The 27,328-nt window shown below is 41.1% G+C and overlaps 1 protein-coding gene and 1 non-coding gene across 2 annotated transcripts in view; both read right to left on the bottom strand.

Moving 5' to 3' along the window:
- RASGRF2 (Ras protein specific guanine nucleotide releasing factor 2) overlaps positions 1–27,328 on the bottom strand; it is a 216,302-nt gene that overhangs the window by 70,974 nt on the left and 118,000 nt on the right. Inside the window, exons 13-17 of the mRNA XM_069492794.1 lie at positions 25,106–25,188; positions 20,830–21,078; positions 19,738–20,126; positions 10,532–10,657; positions 7,312–7,401 (exon numbers count right to left, since the gene is read on the bottom strand). Of these exons, the coding sequence (XP_069348895.1) occupies positions 7,312–7,401; positions 10,532–10,657; positions 19,738–20,126; positions 20,830–21,078; positions 25,106–25,188 (937 nt within the window). The remainder of the gene's footprint in view (positions 1–7,311; positions 7,402–10,531; positions 10,658–19,737; positions 20,127–20,829; positions 21,079–25,105; positions 25,189–27,328) is intronic.
- LOC138398560 (U1 spliceosomal RNA) lies at positions 3,388–3,550 on the bottom strand. Its single transcript, XR_011236032.1, has one exon. It is a non-coding gene; the product is annotated as a U1 spliceosomal RNA (small nuclear RNA).

Raw genomic sequence — 27,328 nt, 5'->3', positions numbered from 1 at the left:
TAATAATAATAACGATGTATTGGGTGATTTTACCTTATAGCAAGTGAAATAAATGCCAGTAATACCAGAAGGGAAGGATTGGGACTACTCTGTTACAAAGTACCTAAACTACCCTGGAAGCAGTATGGTGTTACCTGAACGTGGAGAAACAGGAACTCTATTATACTGCTGATGGAAATATAAAATTGTGTAGCCACTTTGAAAAACAGTTTGACAGTTCATCAAACAGTTAAACATTACTTATCATCCAACCCAGCAATTCCACTCCGAGGTATGTACTCAACAGAAATGAAAACAAACATCCACATAAAAACATGTAGACAAATGTTGATAGTAGCCAAAAAGTAGAAATAACCCAAATGTCCATTAACTGGGGAATGGAAATAAAATGTGGAACATCCATACACCAGAATACAGTTCTGCAAAAAAAAAAAAAAAAAATCAAGTAATTGATTCATGCTACAAAAATGGATGAACCTCAAAAACAATATGCCCTGTAAAAGAAGCCAGTCAAAAAAGGCCCCATGTTCTATGATTCCATTTACATTAAATGTCCAGAAGAGATAAATTTATAGAGACAGAAAAGAGATTAGCAGTTGCAAGGGGCTAGGGGAAGAGAAAAATAGCAGTGACCACTAATAGGTACAGGGTTTTTTGAGAGGTGATGGAAATGTTATAAAATTTATTGTGATCATTGTACAACTCTGGGGATATATGGATTTTAATCCATTGAATGGTAGACTTTAAATAGGTAAGTTGTATGGTATGTGAATTATGTCTTAATAAAGCTGTTATAAAAATGTAACTGGAGAAAAATTACTACAACAGTTTCTATTACTTGAGATAAAAAGATTTTCTTTCTTTCCTTTTTTTTTTTTCTTTTTTTTGAGACAGTGTCTTGCTGGGTTGCCCCAAGTAGAGTGCAATGGCGTCATCATAGCTCACTGCAACCTCAAACTCCTGGGATCACAATCCTTCTGCCTCAGCCTCCCAAGTAGCTGGGTGCATGCACCATACCCAGCTAATTTTTCTATTTTTAGTAGAGACAGGGTCTCGCTCTTGCTCAGGGTGATCTCGAACTCCTGAGCTCAAGCGATCCTCCTGCCTTGGCCTCCCAGAGTGCTAGGATTACAGGCTTGAGCCACTGCGCCTGGCCTAAAAAGATTTTCTAACATGATGCAGAACTCTGGGCGACCTTCCATATTTTAAATGATAAAGAAGAGTGAGAATTTAAATGTGCAACTTGGAACAACATCAATTATCCATACTATACAAGAGCTATCAAAAGGTAAAGGTTGAATTATATATAAGGTTTAGGAAGAGAAAAAAAGTTAGGTTTTCCTTTTGGCTAGTCCACTACAAGTAATATGGAACCACAGACTTTAAACAGGGAAGGAAGCTCAGACATTAAACTAGTTCACTGGTTCTCAAACGTTTCATGTATCAGAATCAACTAAAGAGCTTGTTACAATACAGATGCTGAGCCCCATCCCCAGAGTTTCCAATTCAGTAGGCCTGGCATGTGGTCCAAGAGTTTGCATTTCTAACAAGTTTCCAGGTGATGCTGATGATACAGGCCCAGGGATCACACTTTGAGAACCACTGCACTATTACAACCCTCAGGCTTAAATCATGAAATCCCAGGCCCAGAGGGATTACATAAATTGTCCAGTGTGACTCACACAAGGTTCAGTCTAGCTCTCCTTGCAGCCAGCCCACCAGCCTTCCATGATTCTACACCTAAAACACTGAATACATACATTAACACTAGACTGTGGAATGCAATCAAGGCATAGTTACTCAACTGCCTGAGGGTGTGAGTGAGGATCACACAACTGTTCTAACCATGTGCTTCTACTGAATTAATCAAACAATCACAAATCCATCTACATCCGAATCTAATACGGAATTTGGAAACATCCAGATTTTCACCCTTAACTGACCTCAGTAAAATATTCACACACACATACATAAACACACACACACACACACACACACTCCAGTATACACACCTCCACCTAAGTGGTTCTCTCCACATTAGCATCACCTGAGGCACGTTAAACAATCCTGAATCCCAGGATATACCCCAGACCAGTCAAGTCAGAATCTCTCTGGCTGTGAGAGCAGATATCAATATTTTTAAAACTAGTCCAAACCTAACTCATGCCAAGCTTAGATCTACTATTTACCATATAAGGCATGACTGGTTTTACAGAAGAGAAAACAGATTATGAATTATCTACTTTACAAGTACCAGGTTATCACCCATAAAGGATTCACTATTTCTCTAAGCAATTGTGACAGTGCCATTAATTTTCCTGTAAGTGCCTCAACCATTCTTCTACTCTGTTAATTTACTGTGACTTGCACGGAACAGTAAAACATATAATTTGCTCTCCAATAATCAAGAGTTGCTTACAGTCCCTCCACTGCCATTATTTCTACTCCCATAAAAATAACCCACCTCTCACTTTCATACTTCATTTTAGATCATTTCATAAACTCTATAATTAATCCTACAGCTTCAGGTGTATAGTAAGCGCCATGATGTGCCTTGACATATTTATTCATTGAATTTGCATTTCTATTCACATTGTAACTACATCCAAACTGCACCTGCAGATTCCCAGTATCATCAGCCATTTGAAAAGCACAAATTTTAATTTCTACTCTATGCAGAGCTGTTAAATTTGAGCAGAGGCCTGCAAATACATTTCAACCAGTGTGGTGGCACACAAGAACACCATCAACTGCCCTTTGTCTCAATCTTTACTGTACAGCATTAAAGCCCCACTACAGAAAGGGAGACTTATTTGACATTAGGGAAGGAAATCAGAGTGGTGACATACATTAATACGTTATTCTGGTCAACTGTTCATTTTCAATGGATGGCATTTTCTGCCATTTCATTATACCAACAAACTTTGGACTAATTTAGAAGAAAGATGGCTAGTGATTGATCACTGGTACTCTCACCTCCACTCCCCAACACACAAAATTTCCCATAGGTGTTGTGATTTCAAGAATTATCTGGATTGGACTCAAAAGCAGATATATCAGGAAGGTTAAGCTTCAGGGCCTCTGAATTTGTATGGGCCTCTTCCAAAGCCCTGGGAGGTGCCCTAAAGGTTTATATTTGCAATTTTTTATTCTTTTCCTTCAGATGGGCCTCCCCAAATTGTATAAGCATCGGACCCACAATTCTGCAACCTTCTGTAACTGGGCCTAATTTAACTTGTAGATCAGCGATGGTGCCTCTATTAGAGAGAAAGAAAAGCCTGCTTCTTTGGTTATGATTGCAACACAAAACCAGTTCTTGTTAATGTCACAGTATGAAGCTTTACCAGTTTAGTTAGTGCTTGGATTCTTTTTTTTTTTTAAAGATGCCAGGGGAGAGCACGAACGTAGTCCCCCACTATCACAAATTATGCAGTCAAGTTTCCCACATTTGGGGAATCGCAGGGGTCAGCACATCCGTAGTGCAATGGGTAAGCCTCACCCTGGGAAAACCACCTTCGTGATCACGGTATCTCCCCTGCCAGGTAAGTGTAGTGCTTGCATTCTGATTGGCAGCCAACCTTTAGGGTGAACCTAGCCCTCAGGTCTAGGCATGTCTCAAGAACTTTCCAATCATGAGTGTGAGGGAAAGTCTTACGTCAGATCAAGACCAAGTCAACAAGGTTTACTTAGGAGCCTACGACATGCTCAGCTCAGGGCTCTGGGTATCAAAAAAAGTGTTACTAAGCACAAGGGAAACTCAAAAGCTGCTTGCTGACTTGAAGGGACTGATATCACTTCCCCAGGTCAGTCAGAAAAATGAGACAAAACCGTTTTGCCATAGAAAAAACAATAAAAATAACAACATCTAACAATTTAAAAATACCACAGCACTGTAAATGGTATTTTTACAGTAATGTAAAAATACCTGGTGTAGTTTTTTCTTTTCTGCACTGAATCTTCTTTATTGTAAGTATGAGGATTCAGTCATTGGTTCATTAATTCATTCAATATGCATTCACTGATCATTTACTATGTGTACAGTACTATTCTAGATATTGGGAATACTGAAGAATAGAAAATAGACAAAAATCCCTGCCCTCATGGATCTTATATTCTATTGGAGAAATGGAAAATAAGCAAGATAAATTAGTAAAATATACAGTATGTCAAATAGTGATAAATGTTGAAGAAAAAAAATACAGCAAGGTTAGAAAGTGTGTGTAGGAAGTTGAAATTAATCAGGAAACACAAGAGACCATAAAATTTATGTGAAAAGATACATTCCTGTGCTGCGTGCCTTTGCCGGAAAAACACTATCAACAGAGGGACAAGTAACATTGGAAGCATTCACAGAAGCATCATCATTAATTGACAGCAGGGTTGCCAGATTCCTGTGTATTTGGATGGTGATGGGGGTTGTGGGCAGGGCTGGGAGAGGATTAAAGCAGGAGGGAACCTGCAGAGAAACCTGAAACATGGCAACCCACTCTGCAGACCACATGGCTTGGCCGGGAGGTCCCTTGTTTCCTGTTTGGGGCCAGAACACAGCAGAGCTGCACTTCCAGGTATGCCCATACTGCAGCCCGAACAAGCAGACAGGAAGCCTGCAGACACTGATGAAAGCGTGAGGTGTTTACTTGTCTACACAACCTTCCCTCCTGCTGGCCTTCGCAACTCATCAGGTTCTAGGCTGCATTCAGGTTGGCAATTCCTGATTCATAGAAGACACACGAAGTCTGTTTTGGGAGTTGACTCTTATCTGGCACTCCCTTTGAACACCTGTCCAGCATCTGGGTCTGGCCCTTCCCCAGGCACCATCAGGCTCTCCTTGGCCAGCCAGCAAGTCCAGATCATCTTCTTCGCCCTTCCCCGTTTCTGCTCTGAGTCAATAAGTTTTATTTAGGAGGCTTCTGCTGTCCGCCCAGTTCTCCCAGGCAGGTGGAAGCCTGCGGGGACAGTTCCACTGAATGACTGAGCCCCGGGAATGCACTAGGCTTCACTCCCAAAGAGACTCCCCTTGTTACTGCCACTAGCCACTGAAACTGGCCCACGTGCGACTTGCTGCCTTCACAGCAGAGCCACAGGCACTGTCCAGTCCAATCCCTTATTGCCTTTACTTCTAAAATCGAATCATGTGGCTCCAGACTGCACACCAGGCACCATAACATAGTAAAAGAGCAGTCTGCTCACCCAGGATTCCAGCTACCCTGCACCTGCCAACACTGGCTGTGGGCCATCAGCAAGTCCATGAAGCATAGACCAGTTCACTGAAGACAACTTTCCTCCTAGGGCTATTTCAGCTGCAGGGGAGAAGTAGGAAGAAAGGCAGCAGAAGCAGTGGGCATTCAGAAAAGCGAGAAAGACTTGGTTCTTTGGGCTACTTTTTCCTTCTGGCCCAATGTGCACAGACAAGCCAAAGTCAGAAAGACATTCCGTAAAGTGCACTAGAATAGTTCAATCTCCACTGCAACCTCAGGTGAAAAACCAGACCTTCCCTTGCCCAGGCTCCAGCAAATGGGAAATGGGCTTCTCTTGAATTAACCCAAAAGTATTTTCCCTCAAAAACCATACTTAAATTAGGAAACCTGTGACGATGCTCTTGTACTTCACTTTTACCAAAGACAGACTAGCTTGTGAGAATGGAAGACAGGAGAAGTTCTTAGCAAATCACGACTGATAATCTGCTAAGAGCATACATAGCAAAGACTCCTTTATTTCCTCTCAAAAATGTTCATTATTATAGTATGTAATCAACAGTAGAAGTCAAACGGATTGATGAAACACCAATATTACGAGCATTATCAGCTACTTTGAGTTATGCTGATAGGACTTTTGAGGGAAAGGTTTAGGAATATTTGGGCAAAGAACACTCCAATTAGCCTGACCACATCCAATAAAGTATGTGTGGCAAAATGTTGAAGAAGTAGAATGAGGTCAATCTGCAAAATTTTTATTTAGCTGGGACATATAAGCTAATATATATTATACTATATAATGTATAAATTACTGTGGAAGTTCATGTTCATTATAGAACATATCTCTCTGTTCTTCAATTTAGAAAAAAATCACACAGATGAGACCTACTAGTTAATATTGTGAATATAGGTTCATAGGCTTTGGAAAAGGACTCCGTTGTAAAAAATGGCTAGCTATCAAAATACACCATCTCTCATGGTGCTACAAATCATGATGATTGGAACTCACAGGTGTAGTTTAGGTAAAGACACAGCAACAAGGCTATTTTTACCACTTACAGACTTATTTTAACATAATGTCCTCGTTGCACATGAGAGACGAAGAAAGATAATGAATATGATTTTCATCTATTAAAATACTGTGCTTTTATTTTAAGTACTTCTTCTTTACCCTGAAAATTAACTGACAGCCACTCAGAAAGAAGCATGGAGCTACTGGAAATGAATTATGAGTCAGCTAAAGCAATGGTTCCTCTCCTTCCTCCCCCCACTCCACAAGCCTTCCCTCCCACCTTGTATATGCTTTTAGCATTGTACTCAATTAAAATGGAAACCTGTTCTCAGTAATTCGGCTAAAAAGGTTGAATAACTCCGTAAAACGATGTGAGAGAAATAACATAACCTTCTCTGATGTAGAATTTCTCAGAAGTGTAACACACAGACCTTCAGTGAAACTCATCTGAAGGTGCTTATTGAATTATTTATTTCATTGATTTTTTTATTGTATATATTTATAGGGTACAACGTGATGTTCTGATGTATCTATACATTGAGAAATGATTAAATCAAACTAAATAACACCTATCATCTCATTCACTTATTCATTTTTTGTGGTGAGAACATTTGAAAATCTATTTTCTTGGCAATTTCTAAGTATGCAGTACATTATTTTCAACCATAGTCACCAGGTTGTACTTAAATCTTCAGAACTTATTCCTCCTGTCTAACTGACATTTTGTATCCTTTGACCAACATCTCCCCATTTCCCTCCCTCCCCACCAGCCCCTGGTAACACCATTCTGTGCTCTACTTCCTTGAGTTTGACTTTTTAGATTCCACATATAAGTGAGATCCTGCAGTATTTGTCTTTCTGTGTCTGGCTTATTTCATATAACATGCCCTCCAGGTTCATCCACATTGTTGCAAATGACAGGATTTCTGAAGATGCTTATTTAAAAGACTGTGTCTCCCCAGAAATACTGACTCAGAATAGGAGCTCAGTATCTGCATCCTTAACAAGCCACCCAGCGAGTGCATCATCAAGACCCCGGCAGTCAAGGGCCACCGATTTCACGTACATTGTCGCGTATCTGTGCTTAGCTGCTCCCCCACTCACCTGGTGGACTCCCGTGTCCTGCCGCAGCTGTGGCAATTGCAAAAGCGGAAGCCGGTGAAACAGAGCAGTGGGCATTGTCAGCTGTCTGTCCTGGTTATTTGAAAAGAAACGAAATAGAAAGGTGAAGCAAATGGATGATATTCTGTAATGCAAATTCTCATTTTTATTCCAGCACTGGATGAAGGATTGAGTCAAATGCTCTTTTTTATCCCTGTTAACAAAATAGCACATCAGCAGCCCCACTTTGGGTGTGTAAACAAGAGAAATGAATACAGACATCTGCACAAAAACTTGTACATGAGAATTCATAACAGGTAAAAAGTAGAAACAACCAAATGTCCATCAACTGAGGAACAGACAAACAAAAACATGCTATAAGATGGATAAACCTGGAAAACATTATGCTAAGTGAAAGAGGCCAACCACAAAAGGTCACAATTGTATATGGAATGTCCAGAGTAGGAATCCACAGAGACAGACAGTAGCTGAGTGGTTGCCAGGGCTGGGGGAAGACAGGGATGGGCAGAGACTGCTTTTGGGTACAGGGTTTCTTTTCAGGTGATGAAAATGTTCTGGAATTAAATAGTGGTTATGGCTGCCTGACCTTGTGAGTACATTAAAACCACAGAATTCTGCGCTTTAAAAGGGTGCATTTTATGGTATGTGAACTGTATCTCAATATAAAAATATATATTTTTAAAAGATACTACATCATGTTACCAATAGAATTTTCTTCTCGAAGCAACTTTAAAAGTGGGGATGGGTTAAGCGTGGCCCTTCTAAAATTGAAAGGATGCACTGAGAGCCTGGCAGTCCCTCTCTCTCCCCAGACTGTACTTTCCATGGGGCATTTGGCAATGCTGGCTTTCCTCACTCAGGCTTTTAGTAAAAACAGTTCACTGTGATTCTGACCTGAGGGGTTTTTATTAGTTTGCCCCTAAAGTTATACAGTCATGCTTCAAATAAATAAATAAGCGGGAAAGCAAAGAGTGGCCTTAATGTGCCCATGAAAGTATAAAATAGCTCTATCTTCTCTTTCGTTAGTAGCCTTATAATATTTTCAGAACAAGGCGGCAGGTAGACAGAGGAACAGGCAAAATTTCAGCTAGACAGGGAGGAAATATGTGATACTGCCCCTATATAGATTCTTCATATTATCACAGATTTCAGCCTCCTTCGTATGTTTCTATGGCTCTAGGATTTAGTCATATCAGGGAAGAAACAAAGGACTTAGTTAATCCACCAACAGGATTTGGATTTCCAAATAATCCTTAATAATAATTAAAAATTTTATCTGTGAATGTAAACATATGAAAAGAGAATATAAAGTAGAGCTCTAATAATAGTAACAAGGTGAATAGCATATAGCACTTGCCATGGTAGAGTCTCACTTCCAAACTCTTCCAGGTCACAATCAACTCGTGGGGATCTGTCCTAGGTAGCAGTGGTCATGGAAGTTTTCAAGACCTGGATTTGTCATATGACAAGCCAGGAGAGTCCAGCTTAACACTTTAATTTACCAGAAACACCCAAATGTCAGGGTGACCCATAACAGACCAGGAACCTGATAGCTCCAAGGGCTAATATCCATCAAGGCAAATCTGACAACAGCTTGACCCTGACCCTCTGAGTCGCCCTCAGATCTGATGGCAATGACAACTGCTTCCACCAAGCGGCTAAGGCCACAGATGACCATTTGGAGCCATGCACTTTACCTTGGGCTAAAATGCCTTCCTTGCAGCATGAGAGTCAAAACCACCTTTACAATTTACTTCAGGGGAATCTAGTTTCGTAATTGTGTAATTTTCTCTTCTGACTTGAAATAATTGGCTTGAGAAGAAAAAAGCAAACATTTCAAAACAACTGTTATTTGGATATATTTATTTGAGCAGTGGGGAAAATGAGGAGATTTTCAAAAGATTCCTACATTTTCCTCTGATTTTCCTCCAATTAGAGGATATTTGTTGTGTTCCCAAACAAACTACGGGGTAATGTTTTACAATTTTCATAACTATATGTGAAAAACCATATGGCCCGTTTCTGCCACTAGCAATAATAATGACTGGGGTCCCATGTAACTGGAAGTTGTTTTAATAAGGCCCCTCCAAAATTGTGGTGTCCCAGATGACTCTATTTCTATAGACTCCACTGGGACTCATGGTAAGGTAGCAGAGTCTAGGAACATTTTGGTAAAACTAGCACTGAAAGTCTTCCACTAGCCATCATCTAAAGACACATTACACAAAATGCAATGCAATAATCAGACAGAACAAATACTAGTTAGACTGATGACATATTCTCTAATTGTTTATTTGTCCACTACTTGGTGCTACAGTAGCAACACAGTTGTTCCTTGGTATCCATGGGGTATTGGTTCCGGGACACCTCTTGGATACCAAACTCCATGGATGCTCAAGTCCCTGATCTAAAATAGTGTAGTATTTGCATATAACCTACATACATCTTTCCATATGCTTTAAATTACCTGTGGATTGCTTTTAATAACTAATAAAATGTAATTAGTCATTATACTGTGTATAATGACTATGTAAATGAATATGTAAATAGTCATTATACTATATTGTTTAGGGAATAATGATAATGGGGGGAGTCTGTACATGTCAGTACAGATGCTCTTTTCCTCCCGAATATTTTTTTTTTTTTTTTTTTTTTTTTTTTGAGACAGAGTCTCACTCTGTTGCCCAGGCTAGAGTGAGTGCCGTGGCGTCAGCCTAGCTCACAGCAACCTCAAACTCCTGAGCTCAAGGGATCCTCCTGCCTCAGCCTCCCGAGTAGCTGGGACTACAGGCATGCACCACCATGCCCGGCTAATTTTTTCTATATATATTTTTAGCTGTCCATATAATTTCTTTCTATTTTTAGTAGAGATGGGGTCTCGCTCTTGCTCAGGCTGGTCTCGAACTCCCGAGCGCAAACGATCCGCCCACCTCGGCCTCCCAGAGTGCTAGGATTACAGGCGTGAGCCACCGCGCCCGGCCTTCCCGAATATTTTTGATGGGTGGTTGTTTGGATCCAAAGATTCGGAACCAGGGATACGGAACACACAGATACAGAGGGCTGACTGTATTTGCTTCTAATTCATTTTAATAACTGAGACTAAAAAATATTTTGGCAATGAAACAGTAAGGCAAGGGAAAGGTTCAGAAACTCAAAGTCACTTTTCACTTTTACATTTCTCTGTCCCTCTCTGAGCTCTCACCTCCAGGCTGGCGGTAGCGGAGGTGCCGGGGAGTCGAGGGGGATCTGCAGGGTGAAAGTTCCGTGCTGTCCGCTGCGGGGGAGCTTTCCGCTCCTGCTCGCTCGGCTGGTGCAGACTCTAAGACTGCTGCTTGAAAACATCATGAATTTTAACAACCAGGCCATGAATTCAAGAGCTTCTTGTCAGTATCATGCATGGAAACACAAAAGTTCATTGCAGGTAATAAGCATTTCACATCAGTCTACATTTTTAAAGGGCTTAAACGCAAAGTCAAGTGCCAACCACACCAAATCTAAAATACGGATCTTCTCTAACCCTGTCTTGCTTGCTGACTCTGGCTGAGCCTGGCCTGCCCCTTCTGTCCAATGCAACAGCAGATGTTAAAAAAACAAACAAACAGGGGGTATGTAGTGGATCCCCCACCCTTCAGAATGTTTTTTCATTCTTGGAATGGGGAAAGAGGAACTTTTTCAGATTATAAACCAGATTGGAATAAAAATTGGGACTTCACTTGTTCTTTGCCTGGGTTGCTCCCTTAAGCCAACTAAAGTTTGACTTTCTATCAATGTAGCCCCCACCCCCACCCCAGGAAGCTCTGAGGGCTCCTAGGAATCTAGAGCTCCATGGTCCAAAACAGCAGCACTAACCAAATGTGGCTACGTAAACTTATATTAACTCAAGTTAAAATAACACTTCAGCTCCCCACTTGTACTAGCCGCATTTTCAGTGCTCAGTGGCCACACGTGGCTAGTGGTCACAGCACTGCACAGCACAGATATACAGCATTCCCCTCCTCCCAGAAAATTCTACTGGGTATCTTTTGGCTAGAGCTACAGATCAGCAGGAAGCAAGTCGAAATTTTAAAAGTGAACTGCTGGAGGGTTTGAGATCATTTGAGCCTGTTCACTGCAGCTAGCATCCCGAGAATAAAAGACACATCATTCTAGGGTCACACTTAGGCTATTACTAACGACGTTTCTATACCCCTCCCACTGACTTACTAGGCAGGTAGAACGACAACTAAGTGTATGTTCTTTCAAGAAAAAATATTATAAAAATTTAATAAATTTCCAGTAATCCTTCCATTTCTTTTTCCTTGGGCTTTTCACTAACGTCCACTAATAAAAACTTAGAGTCACCTCCACTAATTTTATATTAATCCTGTCAGCAGAACTACTTCCCTTTGCCATTTCATTCAAGACTTCACTCAAACTTTCCAAAATCTCTAATGACTTCATATAAAGCCATTTTTACACTTGCATGTGATTTACTCCCTTAGAAATATGACAATTTTGCTCTTCTGAAAGACAAAGAGGCCAGTGAAGGGAAATGGTTAGAATCTTTCCCTGAATGACATAATTACAGTAAAACCGGCAATGATGCAAGATGCAGACAAAAAAAAAAAAAAAAAAAAATCAGTGCTTAGCTGTTAGTTTTATTATTTTCTAAATAACTCCTTCAAAATTCAGTAACGGAAGGCATCTGCTCTGTAAGAACAAGCAGAATATCAAATATGTGTCCTTGGTTTGATTCAACCATTCAGTCATCTGAGGAAAATGAGAAAATCATTAGTCAGAGATGACATTGAACCCAAAAAAAGTTCCCAGGGAGAGCTGGACAGGACCTGCAAGTCCTGAAAGAACAGGAAGGCGAAGAATAATACCGTACGCTAACAGGCACCTAAAGAGAAGAAACCATGCCAGCACGGTGGAGGGGCGGGAGGGGAAGCATTTCCTTCTGGCATGTTCACTTTCTATCAAGCTCCATGCAAACAGCTTTGCCTGCAGGACGAGTGGGCAGATGTGGGCTCAAAACAAATGCTAAAATTGGGAGCACTTTCAGCCCACAGGCAGGCAATTTTCCAACTAGGAACACAGAAACAGACACCAGTGCTGTGGGCTGTGCGGCAACACTCAGGCGGCTAAGTTGCACAGCCGTGGCCTAAGTGAGCACAGAGTGGGTATGGCGAGCACCCCTGTGGCTCCCCTTCCTAGTCTGCCGTTGCCTTGATTTTTGTTGAGACCTCATCACTGGGTGGAATCTGAATATCGGAGTCATGCTGCTATCTGTGTTTTTTAGAAGCACGTTGGGTGGAAGAAGATAGGAACTGCCTGGCACTAAGACAAAAGGGCACTAGTGAATGTTGGGGTGGGCCTGAAACAGACTTGGGGATTGGGTTGGACAAAAATTAAATTGCATTCTTTTTTTCCCTATGAAGTTCATTGCCTCGCTCATTTTGAGGGATATTTCCTATTTCTCTTCGTTCCCTTCACATCATTTGAAGTTCTCTTGCCAGAAAATATTGCAAGGCTGGCATTATCATTGCAATGACAATAAAACTGGACAAAGGTCACTAGTATTTTTCAAAGTGTGTGCCCTGAAACATCTAGCTGGATAGCAGTGAGGGAGACCTATGATGCCAGCAAGGACCTAAGAGGCAAAACGGATATCATGCAATGAGATTGTGTGGGGTTATATCCTTCAGTGAAAAGCAGAAAATGTATAAACTCTTGGCACAGGATTCTTATTCAAGTTTGCCAAATGTTTTAAGCGTTAACATTATGGGAAGAACACGCAAACATCTTTCAAATTAAAGACAGATCAGCATCTCCCTTTTCTTTGTGAAGACTAGACAGCAGGGTTAACACAGAGGCACTCTTGGCCCCTACAATAGGAGTGTGTGTGTGTGTGTGTGTGTGTGCACACAAACTGAACTTTCAGACAGACACTGAAGTAAAATGTGGGGGTGGGGGGAGAATGGTGAGTGATGAGGAGCAGCTATAAATACAGATGAGGCTTTGCTCCCTCGCCATTGCTCACCTCCTGCTCTGTGGCCTGGTTCCTAACAGTCCCACACCGGTACTGGTCTGCCGCCCAGGGTTTGGGGACCGCAGCTGCAGAGGACCATGCAGTTTTCATTTGTTCACTAACCATACCCCAGGCCTCACATAACTTTCCCCTCCTTTTTTTCCCATTGCTTGATTTCCTTATCTGTTTTATTTTTAATCCAGTGGTACTCTGTGTGTCTTTGAACTACCACATTAAATATTTTTAAGTACAAGATGGAAAATAAATACATTAAAAAGAAATTAGAGGATGGCTATAGAAAGGGAAAAGAAAGAAGAAAGAAAGAAAGAAAGAAAGAAGAAACAAAAAAGGAGAAAGAAAGAAGGAAGAGAAAGAAAGGAAGGAAGGAAGAAGGAAGGAAGAAAGAAAAAAGGCGAAAGAAAGAAGAAAGAAAAGAAAGAAAGAGAGAGAGAGAAATGAGATAAATGAATTAGAGGATGGTTATAGAAAGGGAAAAGAAATGACGCAAAGAAGTCGCTAGGAACAAGTGCTGAAAGGCAGGACTAAGGGATGGGGTCATGGTAAAAGTGAGCAGTGTTTGGAGAAGCCGGCTAGAGAAAGCCTATATTGCCACCAATGGAGAGTTAGAGAATCTGGTGAGGGATCAGAAGAAGAGAATATCTGTAGGGAAGGTTTGAATCTTCTTAGAGATTACTTAAGTGATCATGTTCAGAATGTTGGTAGAAATATAGGTGATAAAGACAATTCTGATCAGGTCTCAGATGGAAATGAGGAACAAGGTATTGGAGACTGGAGTAAAAGTCATGCTCATTATAAAGTAGCAGAGAACTTGGGTGAATTGTGTCCATGCCCAGGGGTTTTATGGAAGGCAGAGAACTTAACAGCAATGAACTAGGATATCTGGCAGAAGAAATTTCTAAGCAAAATATTGAAGGAGCTGTATGGCTACTTTTAACTGCATATAGTTAGATGCAAGAGGCAAGAAATGATTTAAAGGTAGAATTTATAATTAAAGGGGAAGCAAAGCAGAAAGATTTAGAAAAATCACAGACTGGCCATGTCAAGAGTAAAAATGCATCTTTAGGAGAGCAAAGTGACCATTTACTAAAGAGATTAGTATGAAAGAGATTAGTAGAGAGAGAGAGAGAGAGAGAGAGAGAGAAGGGAGCCAGGTGGTATTCATTAAGGCAATGGGAGAATGACTCCAAAGGCATTTCAGAGATCTTTGAGGCTAGCTAGGATCTTGAGGGCAAGGTTTCCAGAGAGGAGCCCAAGGGACCTCAGTATTCACTGCCCAGGGCTGCCTTTGTACTCTGCTCACCACATCTCTGTGCAGTGCCTCTCAGCCACCCCAGCTGTGGCTCAGGCAAACCCAGGTGCCGCTCAGGCCATTGCTGCAGAGAGCATTGCTCCAGAGGGCATTAACTCTTGGTGGCATCCACATGGTGCTAATTCTGCAGGTTCTCAGAGTGAACAAACTGTGGATTTCAAAGGATGTCACAGGCAGCCTGGAGGCCCAGGCAGAGACTTATCATAGGAGCAGAGTCACCAAAGAAAGTCCTCACTGGGGCAACGCCTAGTGGAGCTGTGGGAGTGAAGTCATTGCAGAGATCCCAGAACTACTAGCATGCAAAACCAGTCTGAGAGGGCTGCAGGCAAGAGACCGCAATCCAGGAGAGCTGGTGTGTGAGCTGAACCCAGCAAAGCCATGGGGGCAGTGCTGCCTAAGGCTTTGGGAGCCCAACCCCAACCCAGTGTGCCCAGAAGGCAGCAGATGGAGTGAAAAGATTATTCTGGATCTTAAGACTTAATTTTGTCTGCCCTGTTGGGTTTTAGACTTACTTGGGGCCTGTTACTCCTCTCTTCTTGCCTATTTCTCCCTTTCTCAATGGGAATGTCTATCCTATGCCTGTCCTATCATTGTATTTTGACAGTGGAGAATGTGTTTTAATTCTATAAGCTCACAGCTGGAGGGGAATTCTCCTGAGGATGACTGTACCTTGAGTTACACCCACACCTGATTCAGGTAAGACTTTGGACCTTGGACTTTTCAGTTATTGCTGGAGCAGAGGTTAAGACTTTTGGGGCTATTGGGATGGAGTAAATATATTTTACATGTGAGAAGGACATGAATTTGGGGGACCAGGAGTGGGAATGCTATGGTTTGAATGTGTACCCCAAAGTTCATGTGTTGAAAACTTAATCCCAATGCAACAGCATTGAGACGTGGGACCTCTAAGAGGCAATTAGATGATGAGGGCTCTGCCCACAGGAATGGATTAATGCTGTTATCTTGGGAGTGGGCTCCTTATAAAAGGATGAGTTTGGCCCCTTCCCTCTCACTCTTTGTCTATCTTTCCCTCTCTTTCTCTCTCACCCATGGGATGCCTTCCACCATGTTATAACGCAGCAAGCAGGCCCTCACTAGATGTCAGCACTTTGGTCTTAGACTTCCCAGACTCCAGAACTGTAAGAAATAGATTTCTGTTCATTATAAATTACCCAGTCTCAGATATTCTGTTACAGTGGCACAAAATAAAGACACCCCAAGTCTAACTTTCTTCCAGTTTATTGCTCCAGAGAAAAAACTACTGATTCTTACTCCATCCCAAGCAGGTTTCATGCCATGGCATTGGACCATCACTGGGCTTGGGCTTTGAAGACCAGAACTAGGGAATTTGGTGACCCAAGTGGAACACTCCCTGTGTTACAAATAAAGTGGTATACTTAATCATGACTGACAAAGGGCAGCTGGACTGGGACCTCTAGACCTATGACATGTGTTTAGACTATAATGCAGAAAGGAATAGATTTTGCTTTTGCTTTTGCTTTTCTATTAAAGGAAAAAAATTAATATCCATACTACTAGGCCTTAGCCGAATAAAATGCAATCTCTGAGAAATTACAAAAAAAGAAGAGAGATTCTCATCTCACACCCATTAGAATGGCCACTATAAAAGAAAACCCCAGAAAATAACAAGTGTTGGTGAGCACATGGAATCCCTGTGCATTGTTGGTGGGAATGCAAAATGGCACAACCACTGTGGAAAACAGTATGGAGGTTCCTCAAAAAAATTAAAAGTAGAATTACCACATGACTCAGCAATCTCACTTTGGGGTATATATAATATATCTAAAAGAATTGAAAATAGGATCCCAAGGAGATATTTGCACACCCAGGTTCACTGCAGCATTATTCACAATAGCTAAGAGGTGGAAGCAACCAAAATAGTCATCAAGAGATGAATGGATAAAGAAAACCTGGTATATGCATACAATGGAGTATTATTCAGCCTTAAAAAAAGGAGGAAATCCTACCACATGCTACAACATGGATAAACCACGAGGACTTTATGCTAAGTGAAATGAGCCAGTCAGAAAAGGACAAATACTAAATGATTTCACTAATACAAGGTATTTAAAGTAATCAAACTCATAGAGACAGAAAGTAGAATGGTGGGTGCCAAGGGCTTGGGGGAGGAGAAAATGGAGTACTGTTGTTCAATGAGTATAAAGTTTCAGTTTTGCAAGATGAAAAGGTTCTAGAGATATCTTGTACAACAATGTGAATGTACTTAACATTACTAAGCTATACACATAAAAATAGTTCAGATGGTAAGAAGAAGAAGGAGGAGGAGAAAAACTACTTAGGAGAGTTGTTGTTTTCAAGTTTACTCAATGCTAGAAAGCCCTAAGAAGGCCAGTAATGGGGTCTGCACTACAGGGCTGCCCCTGGTGCCAAAACAGGACAAAATCTGTCCCTTGAGAAGCAATGATGTCTCCTGCTCTCCAAATTGGCATTAACCTCTGGTGAGTACCACTACCCCTTTGCTTATATATTCTCTTTGCCCAGACGTGTTCCCATCTCCTGCTTCCAACCCATATATCTATTTTTCTTGGCTCATGTCGAAGACACTTCTGCTCAAACAGATGTGATCTCCCTGCCTTTCAGCTTCCAGACCACTCTTATCTACACCTCCTGTACCATCTACCCTTACAGTTATGTTGTGTCTCTATTATCTGCATAAGTACAGTGTGAGGGGTGAAGGCGTTATCTTAGTTACCATTATGAACTCTGTAGCACACACACATCCAGCACAGACAAGAGCTCACTCAATGACTTGAGTGAGACTAACTCTGTCTTTATCCCAGCCCCAGGAGCAATCAAACCACAGCCTCAGAGCCACTAATGTCTGACACTGAAATGCTTGTTCCTAAAGCTCTCCTAACAAAAAAGAACATGAGAATCCAGACTTATCTCCAGATTTCTCCTCTCCTACTTACTGCGATCCAATAAAGGAGGGAGAAAACTTCCCATATTCTGGAAAATTCCTGTACTTCCCAGGCCGCTGTGCCTAGGAAGGGCAGGAGTCATGCCCTCCGTGGAGGCTCCCAAGCGCTGGATGGAACCCCAGATGCACTTGTCAGCTCCTGCACTACCTCGTTATTCCCAAGAAGAATCCATCATGATTTTGCTGAAGCTTGCTGTTCTAATGACTTTTTAATTATCTTCCCCCTTTCCTCCTCTTTAGTTGCTAACTTGTCAATTTAAAGAATTTCTTGTTAAAAAGGGTGCTACTTTTGATGATGACAACCACTCCAGTTAAAATTCCATTAAGTACTTCAATCAGGAAGCTTATTTAAATGATCTGAGCTAGAAAGCACACAGGAACTTCAACCGGGCAGAAAAGCAGGGTATATTCTTCCATCTGAATGATCCTCCTTGAAATTTGGACACTGTCTGATTTATTGCCCAATTTTTATTATGTTATTAATAAATAAATCAATTATGCAGTTAACAAAAAAGCTCTTTGCTAATTTGGCTGTGAAACCATTTTTATTTTCATTACAGAAACACTGGATTTTAAAAGCAACAAGGATCACCTTCTCCGACCCCCATGTTGTACCAAGCTGAGGAAGCTAAGGTGATGGGCCAGAGCAGTGGGCCCCAACTTTTTGGCACGAAGGACTGGTTTCATGGAAGACAATTTTTCTACAGACTAGGGCCAGGGCTGGAGGGATGGTTTCGGGATGATTCAACAGCATCACATTTATTGTGCAGTCTGCTCTGCACAAACCTCTCTGCTAATGATAATGTGTATTTGCAGCTGCTCCCCAGTGCTAGCATCACCACCTCAGCTCCACCTCAGATCCTCAGGCATTAGATTCTCATAAGAAGTGAGCAACCTAGATCCCTGCATGCACAGTTTACAGTAGGGCTCTCGCTCCTTTGAGAATCTAATGCCTCCGCTGATCTGACAGGAGGCAGAGCTCAGGCGGTGATTCGAGTGATGGGCAGCAGTTGTAAACAGAGATGAAGCTTCACTTGTTCCCCACTGCTCACTTCCTGCTGTGAGGTCTGTGTTGGTTTCTAACAGGCCACGACTGGTACTGGGTCCACTGCCTAGGGGGTTGGGGACAGCAGGGCTAGAGGACCCGCGATTAGTTCACTGCATGTTTTACTTCATTCATTCATTTAACAAAAACTGCCAGGCACTGGCCAAGACACTGAGGATACAGAGGTGAACAAGATAGGCAAGGTCTCTGGCCTCACGGAGCTTACATGGGGAAAGGCTGTCCAAGCAGAGGGAAGAGCAAGTGCAAAAGCCTCGAGGCAGGAATGACTAAGGTGTTTTTGAGACATAAAAAGGAAATCAATGTGACTGTTCCTGGCAGATGAGGGAACCCGGCAGGGGCAGGGGCCAGGCAGGAAGACAGCAGCCCAGTATCATAGGATCTAAAGACCTTGGGAAGGAGAATGTACTTTATTCTAAGTGCAATGGGAAGTCATTAGAAAATTTAAGCAGGAAACCCTATGATCTAATCCACATTTTAAAAAACCATTTGACTGTGGCATGAGCAATTAATCCTGTCTCTGATTTGATTTCTCTCTGTATACCTCTGTTGTAATACAGAGTGTTGCCCTCGTAACCAAACTGAAGAAGCCATCTTGGTGCTTTCAGACTGGGTCATCCTCCGCAGAAAAAGGCTGGAAGCACACAGGGGCTTAAGGCAAACAGTGGAGGAGAAAGCTCTGAGGCCCAAGCTCATGTACGAGGATGCCCACAACCTCCCTCCATGCAAAGCATCATGCTAGGCTCTTCAGCCAACCAGCCCTAACCAAATACCAAGACCCTCCCAGTAATACCATTCCAACATGCTATTCTTCCATAGACAACCGGCTACCATTAGCATTTTACTATAGGGACATAAGGACAACTAAACTTGTCCTCTGTTCCACAAGGGGTAGAGGAAACTACAGGAATTTTCTCTTCTACCTAGCCACTGTTAGCAGTAGGAAAGATGTAAAGACAGGGGACTGGGGTTCCAGGAGGAATTGGGGGAAGCAGATGGCCAGCAAACGTTGGGTGTAATCACGTAAATGTGCTGGATGATACCTCTTTGAATACTTCGTTTTAGCTTGTTACACAGATCCACGCGGGGGTTATCTACATTCTCGTCTACAGATCCCGGGCTTTGTTCTGGAGAAGAGAGGCCTCTGCTAAGATCCAACGGTACTTTACCAGTGTGCGGCGGTGGGGACGCAGCGGGGCTATGGGTGGTGGTGGGACTGCCAGATGACGAGGAAGTGGTCAGGTCCAATGCTCCTATCCTTGAGTTCAAGGGAGAAGTCAAGGACAGCTTTCTGGCCCTCACTGGGGAGGATGTTCGGGACACAGCCAGCGGTGGTGGGGAAGAGAATTTGCGACATAGACGTGGGGATTTTCCATCCACCAAGTGTTCACCTCTGTTGTTCTGGCTGGTAGCAAAAAACAATTCCAATGACCTAAAAATAAGAGCAAAAGCTACTAACAGATTGTAGCCAAGTGAAATGATTTCCCAGATGTCATTCAAGAACATGCTCCCTTCATTTAAAGGCCACAATATCATTGCATTTCTCTCACTGGACCTTTCTTAATCTACATGCTACATGTATGCCACGCACTTGCCAAAGAAACACAGACATTTTTGGGAAATTATCTAATCCCTTGCTACTCAACTGTGGCCCAAAGATCAGCAGCATTGGTATATCTGGGAGCTTGTTAGACATTCAGAACTCAGGCTCCACTCCAGACCTACTGAATCAGAGCAGGCAGTTTAAAAAGACACATCCCTCCCAAGCTGTTTCTTCTGCATATGAAAGTCTGAAAAGCACAATTGTCAGGATGGAAGGGAGGAAGGAAGGGAGGGAGGAAGGGAGGGAGGGAAGAAGGAAGGAAGGGAGGAAAGAAAGAAAATCCTAAAGCAACAGAAATTCCAAATAATCACAGAGCAAGCCAATGCTACTTGGAGACTTCAGGGTTCTCAGCTTCTTCCCTGGGGAACTCTCTGTGACCTTTGCTTACCACTTCTCCTGGTGGGGCATGGTTAAGTTCAAGGGCAGGCTAACGCACCCTAGGAGCTGCTTTGCAGAGCGAGGCTGCTCATCTGCATGGTGACTCAGGAACCAGGAGGACTATACTTTAAGGACAGGCAACTCCCGGGCATACCTGACAGGGATGGAGGTGAAAGGCCTCTTGTATATGTCGGAAAGCTTCCCCAGCACCACAGCGGCAGTGGTGAAAATCCGGTAGGTGTGCAGGAAGGTGTTGAGGAAATCGATACTAAGAAAGCGCAAATCCGTCAGTCGCTCCAGGAGGCGCTCCACGCTGGCATACCGGATCTGGGGCACTTTGCAGGAGTTGAGTGTTTTACTGAAGCAAATGTCAGTGTCATCTTTATGAAGACGGGCATCGGACCTATGAGAAAAGCAGGAACACGATGATAAAACCAGGAGGAGGCTTCCTCCTCAGCCACAGAGTATGTCAGTGTTTGTAAACATACACACACACACACACACACACACACACACGTGTATGCTTTCCACCGCATTTGATAGAAGATGGAGAAATTTACAGTCACCCGTCCGTATTCTTGGGGCATTGGTTCCAGAATTCCCTCCATATCAAAATCCACAGTTGCTCAAGTTCCCGATATGAAGTCGTGTAGTTCTTGCATATAACTAGGCACATCCTTCTATACACTTTAAATCATCTCTACATTGCTTAAAATACCTAACACAATGTAAATAGTTGTTATACTGCATTTTAAAATTTGTTATTATTTTTCATTGTTGTATAGCTATTTTTGGGTTTTTCCCCCCAAATATTTTCGATCTGCAGTTGATTGAATCCACAGAAGCAGAACCAGTGGAGACAGAGGGCTGACTATATATGTTGACATGACCTATAACATACGACAAGGCAGGGTTATGAAAACATCAAGCATGGCATTATAATTTAGGAAGCCCTGAATTAATAATGGAAAAGGTAATAATAATTCACTTCACTGTGTGGATTCCTTCTCTCTCCAGGTCAGTTGTGTTTTACTAGGAAAATGAAACCAAAGCCACCTTTTTGGGTTGGGGGGAAGCATTGCTTATGCCCATAAAAAGTAGTGGGCGACACTCCCCCCAACAGGGGAGGAAAGACACAGACAGCACTGCTATATCCATCGTTATTTCTTTTTCTCACTTCTAATTTTGTACATTTGTGCTTTCCCCCTTTTCTCCTGATTCAACTGACTGATATATTATATGATGAGGTATTTTACCCCCTACAACTGGTTCTTTGATTTAATAATTATACTGTTTTTCTGTATTTTATTAATGTTTGTTCTCATCTTATTTTCTTCCTGTATTTTCCTACAGTTTAGTTTCTCATTCTTTTTCTAACTTCTTGAATTGAATGCCTAATTCATTTATTTTATTCTTCCTGGCTTATGAATGTGTTTTAAGGCTACACATTTTCTGAATACTGTTAAATCCATAAATTGTGTGACATGCTATGTTTTCATTATGTTTTCAATATTCTGCAGTCTTAAAAACATAATAGGTGAAATATATTCCCCTGAACAGGGCCCACCACTGCTACCCTGCAATACACCTCTTTTATCATTCTGTAAAATCTCCTGCTCCTGAGAGCTCACCTGGAGGCGGCTGCACTGGCAGCCTCTCCAAGTGCACTGCCTTTGCCAGTAGCCTTCTCCTCCCCTTCGAGATCCTTCTTTCCCTTTCACTGCAGCATCTCAGAACAGACGATCAATGAAGCCCTGGATTTTATCATTTGATTAAAGGATATGCTACAGGGTCGGTGACTTTCAGGGAGCCAATTGCTTGCTAAGACTCAGCTGGCTTATTGTGAGTGCCCTTAATTAGCTCTTTCAGAGCTTCTAGGGATTTTAAATTATATATTTATTTTCTTTTTGGATAAAAAGGAATCGATAGATGTCTTAGCTTGCTCTTGGAAACTTCCCAGCCCAAAGTATGCTTGTATGCTTGGTGCAGGCAGAAGTACTTCTTCTGCAGTCCTGAAAGAGCATTTTAAATGAGCTTACCCCTGCTGAGAACTAAGGGTGGCTTGATAGCTTTAGTCACATTACTGATCTCAAAATGCCCAAGTGCATCTTTGGAGATCCGTGAAAGTGGTGTGGCTTTTTCTTCTACTTATGATGTGAACCTCAACCAACTTTATTTTTCTGGCTCTTAATTTTCTTTTGTAAAAAGATCGGAGAAACTTTTATAAATCCATCAGTCTGTCCAGAAAATGGCTGAATGGGAGAATCACTTTTTCTACCCAAAATCTCTATTTTCTAAGAAAGTTGAGGTCAAATATTATTCAAAAAAAGAAAGCCTTAGCCTACATACCATTTAAAGAAATATTTTCAACTATTAAGTGTCATGATTTTGAATTCAAATTGTACTTTGGAGTTTTGCATCTTTTTACTATAGTTATTTAAAAAACTAGGAGAAAAAAATATGTTACAGGCAGCAGTAAATTAAAATAAAACTGACGAATTATACCACTGTCCTTCAAAATCATGATTACATTTTCATTTTAAGTAAAGAAATTGAATATTATGAAATTATTTAGTTTTCATTTACTACACTGAACAGGATCTTACTTTATTTCCTAAGGGAATCTCAAGAAAGATACAATGCATTAACTAAGTCTCCCATGATAATAGCAACTGCTTTTTGGTAAACACTTCAAAAGCAATCTTGAGCAATGAAACCCAAATCACCTATTATAATTGGTAAGTTTTAAAAGGAAATGAGTGCTTAAAAAGTGATGCTATGTCAGTAACAAGACACAGTATGATGGGACAATTTTTTTCTTTTAACTCTGAAACATGTTGGGATTTTTTTCATGGTATGTAGCCAAGGAGACAGATGCACAGGGAGGCAGGAATACAAGATTTACGGTAGAATAGGGTCATGAGAAGGAACAGAGATTGTAAAATCGCACTCTTTTCCCTGATTAAGGACAACCAGGCTCGACAAGGCTGGGAAAAATAGAAGGAATAAATATACGAAACTTCACTCTGCCTTGGGAATACATCTAACGTATTATAGATATGTTGGCTTTAATAGAAAATCCTTACAGCCCGAGATACAGGTTTCTGTTCCAGCAGGTGAGCAATTCCAACTCATTTAAGTGTTGCCTCTGTGCACCCAAAGGCAGAAAAGTTTTGGTCTGCATGTAAGTGGTTATGCAAGTGGACCCTGGTAAAACTGCCATGGTTGAGGGTGGGGGGGAACAGAAGATACATTCAGGTGCCAGCAATAATTGGTCAGGCACAAAACTAAAGTTTTCATTAGTATTAATTTTTAAAGTCAACAAAATATATATGTAGTGGGTGTACAGCTGCCCTAGGGTCGAGGAGTTTATAATTTGGCTGTACTCTCTGACTTACACATTCTAATTCTAAAGCAGTTGGCCGTTCATGGCTGTCTAATCTCCAAAAAAGTACTTTCAAAAAGAATGAAAATCATATATATCATTTTCTGAAATATTAAAATAAGAATTCTATAGTAGAAAATTAATAAGAAAACTCCAGCTCAATGATGGGAATTCAAAAATTGTCATAATTTGCATTTTTGACTTAATATTTCATATTTATTCTTAATCTTAGCATCATATTTTTTTACCTAATCTGGTTTTTAAAATTATGCTAAATAGAAAACCTAGAAAATTGAATGCAAAAGGAATCTTTGCCCTAGAATTTAAAAAGGTCCTACCCAAAATATTTTAAAATTTGACTAGTAATATAAAATATCATTCTTTTGTAGTTTCTATTTTCCTGTAGCAATAATGGCACTGGTATTATGTACTCTGCCTTCACCTGACACAATAATTGATAAGTCTTAGAACTTGTTCCATTGGGATGATGCTAACTGTAGTTAATATCTATCAGAATGGGAAAGTCATCCTTCTGAAATTAATGTTATTTGTTGCCTCAGCATAAATAGTTCGGACTTCAAAATAGCCACATAAAAAGGCATGAAAGACCAACATTTCTTAGTTTCAAGTAACTTTTCTTTAAAGATAGAACTGCTTTTAAAAATATATTTTACTCTGGGAAGACGCCAAATAAGTCTGCTACACCTTAGTCCACCCTCTGCCCTTGACACATCTGGCTGTCACTATTTTAATTTTTTATATTGAACCTGAACATCTTGATGAGATTTTGTCCTGAGTGAAGGCATATGTAACAGTATGAACTTGTTCTACACTATGAGTCAATAAAGTAAACTGTGAATCTGAAAAACCACTATGATAGTTGTCTTATTATATTTACGATGGCATAACATGAATTATTGTCTGTCAAGAAACATATTCTCAATAAGAAGCAGAATCCTATTAAAGCAACATTTTATTCAAGGTTTTATATTTTCTGCCAATTTGAGCTTGATGAAAATGTAAAGGAAAGGATTATTGCACTTACTTAATCATATGCGGCACAGTAACTTTGGAATTCTCTTCAAACACTATAGTCATTAAACCATTACATCGTATATTGTCCACACACTGTGAAATTAAAAAACAGGCAATTACAACCCACATGAAAACCTAGGCATATCATTCATTCCCAGAATTGTTTCTAGCCCAAAAGAATTTCATTTCTCTCTCTCTCTCTCTCTCTCTCTCACACACACACACACACACACACACGCACAAAGCAGCAGGTGAATACTATACATTGATGAACAGATTCCATATCTGGATACCAAAACTGTGCACCAACCAAATGCCTGACAAATACCAAACACAGACGCAACAGCTATATTTTCCTGGAATGTGTTTCTCAAGAATTCTCACCACAATGTCACTTGAACATAATTCCCTGGCTGTGCCAACACTACTTGAGAGATTTAGGCCTTCTGACTGCGATTGACCCTGCTATATCCATTTCCTGCGAGCAGCAGGTGGTATGGAGTAGTTAGATTAGAAACGGTGGCTTCTTTGGACAGAATTCGTCTTCTGTCTCACTAGAAAGCACTGTGCCTGCTTCTCAGGTGTTTTCTGCCAATAAATTCCCACATTTTACTAGTATCTGTAACAGTTTTCATTGACACCATGTTGATTTGGTGAGGGAGTGGTGTATAATTTCACCTGATTCTGGCATGGTTAAAGCCCTGTATCATCTTTTTCTCTTTTCTAGGAGGAGGTCTCAGAAACTTCTGCTAATTTTCCCTGCCTCCATGTTTTAATCTATGCCTTATCCATTTGAAATTTTCCTCTGCAACTACTTTGGGTTAGAGAAGAATTTATTTTGAATTATATATATTCCCTTAGAACAAAATAGCAAAATTTTAAAAAAATAAAACAATTTTTAAAAACAAAAAATTGCTTCTGGTCGCTAGGATGCTATATAGTGGTTTGTGATTGCAACTGAATGGTACACAGAAGCTGATTGCAATGTGATCTTACACAGGTCCTGAACTCAGGGTCTACCTTAAACTTGAAGTTCTAATAAAAGAGCAAACATGCATATAAGAAACTTTACATCATTGGAATCCTGACTATTCAGTCTACTTAGTAGATAAGCCATTTTTATACTTGTTTTTCCTTAAAATTTTGTTATCCTCACATCTTATGCCATTATTTCAACTACCAGGTATAAACTACACTAACTTACGAGGAGAAAGTGAATTAAAGTTTCCCTTCAATATATTTCCTTAAACTACAGCATCTGGGAATAATTTGGAGTTATGGTTTTTATATAAATAATTATGGTTATCTAACTATAAATTTGGTTAGATGTGCTTATCTGTGAATTTATACTCCATCTTGTTCACACAACGTAGAGTACAAAAACACATAAGACAAAAGTCAAAATAAGTAAGAACATCAGAGAGGACTTAGATAAAGAATGGAAAACATGTGATGAAGCTTTAAGTGGGCCTCAAAATTAGCCAAGCTATGGAGCAGCTGACTCAAAGAGGGGCATGGTTAGTTACAAAATTTACGTTAGTAGAAATTCAATTAACCCTAGTCTGAGACCAGGGAGAAAGATTATCTCATGGGTTCTCATAAAAGAAAAATATTGAATAATGTAGTGAACAATGTCCTCAACAATATCTTTAAAGTACCTAAAAGTTTTACCTAACTGTTTTGTATAAACTCCCTCTACATTGGTTGAAAGTACAATTCCAAACAAACAACCCAGTGGTGGCCCCCAAAGAATGTGATCTGGAGGTCCAGCCTCTCTCTGCTGGTCTGGTTCCCTGCACGAGTTTCACGTTCTCCAGAAAAGGGCACAGGCAGCTCTCCTTCAGGCTCAATAAATGCTGCTTCTCTCGTCCTACTTCGTGTAAGTGCCGAGCAGCAGGAAGTTGGAAATGGTGTTCTCTCCCAAACCCTGAAACCGCAGTACCCTGTGTGCCCTGTTATTTAGTCAGTGTTTGCACCAGTGAGTCAAGCTGCCAGCAGGTGGGGTACCCTCTTGGGCCTGAAGAAACGACACACCACCTCCACGGGAGAGCTCTCAGTCAGGGCCAGGTGAAAATGTGTATCAAGGGCCCCATTTCAAAGAAAGAAGAGACGGGGCTGGCTGGTGCTTGTGTCTCTAAGGCAGAAGAAAGTGACTGAAAGGACTGAAGAAGTCAGCTGGAGTCAGGTTACGGAGAAGGGAGTCTTGAGTTTGGATTTTATCCTACAGGCAGAT

The sequence above is a fragment of the Eulemur rufifrons genome, chromosome 17, assembly GCF_041146395.1.
Source record: "Eulemur rufifrons isolate Redbay chromosome 17, OSU_ERuf_1, whole genome shotgun sequence".
NCBI classification, from domain to species: Eukaryota; Metazoa; Chordata; class Mammalia; order Primates; family Lemuridae; genus Eulemur; species Eulemur rufifrons.
The sequence above is the reverse complement of the archived record's forward strand: the minus strand, read 5'-3'. Positions and strand labels throughout refer to the sequence as shown.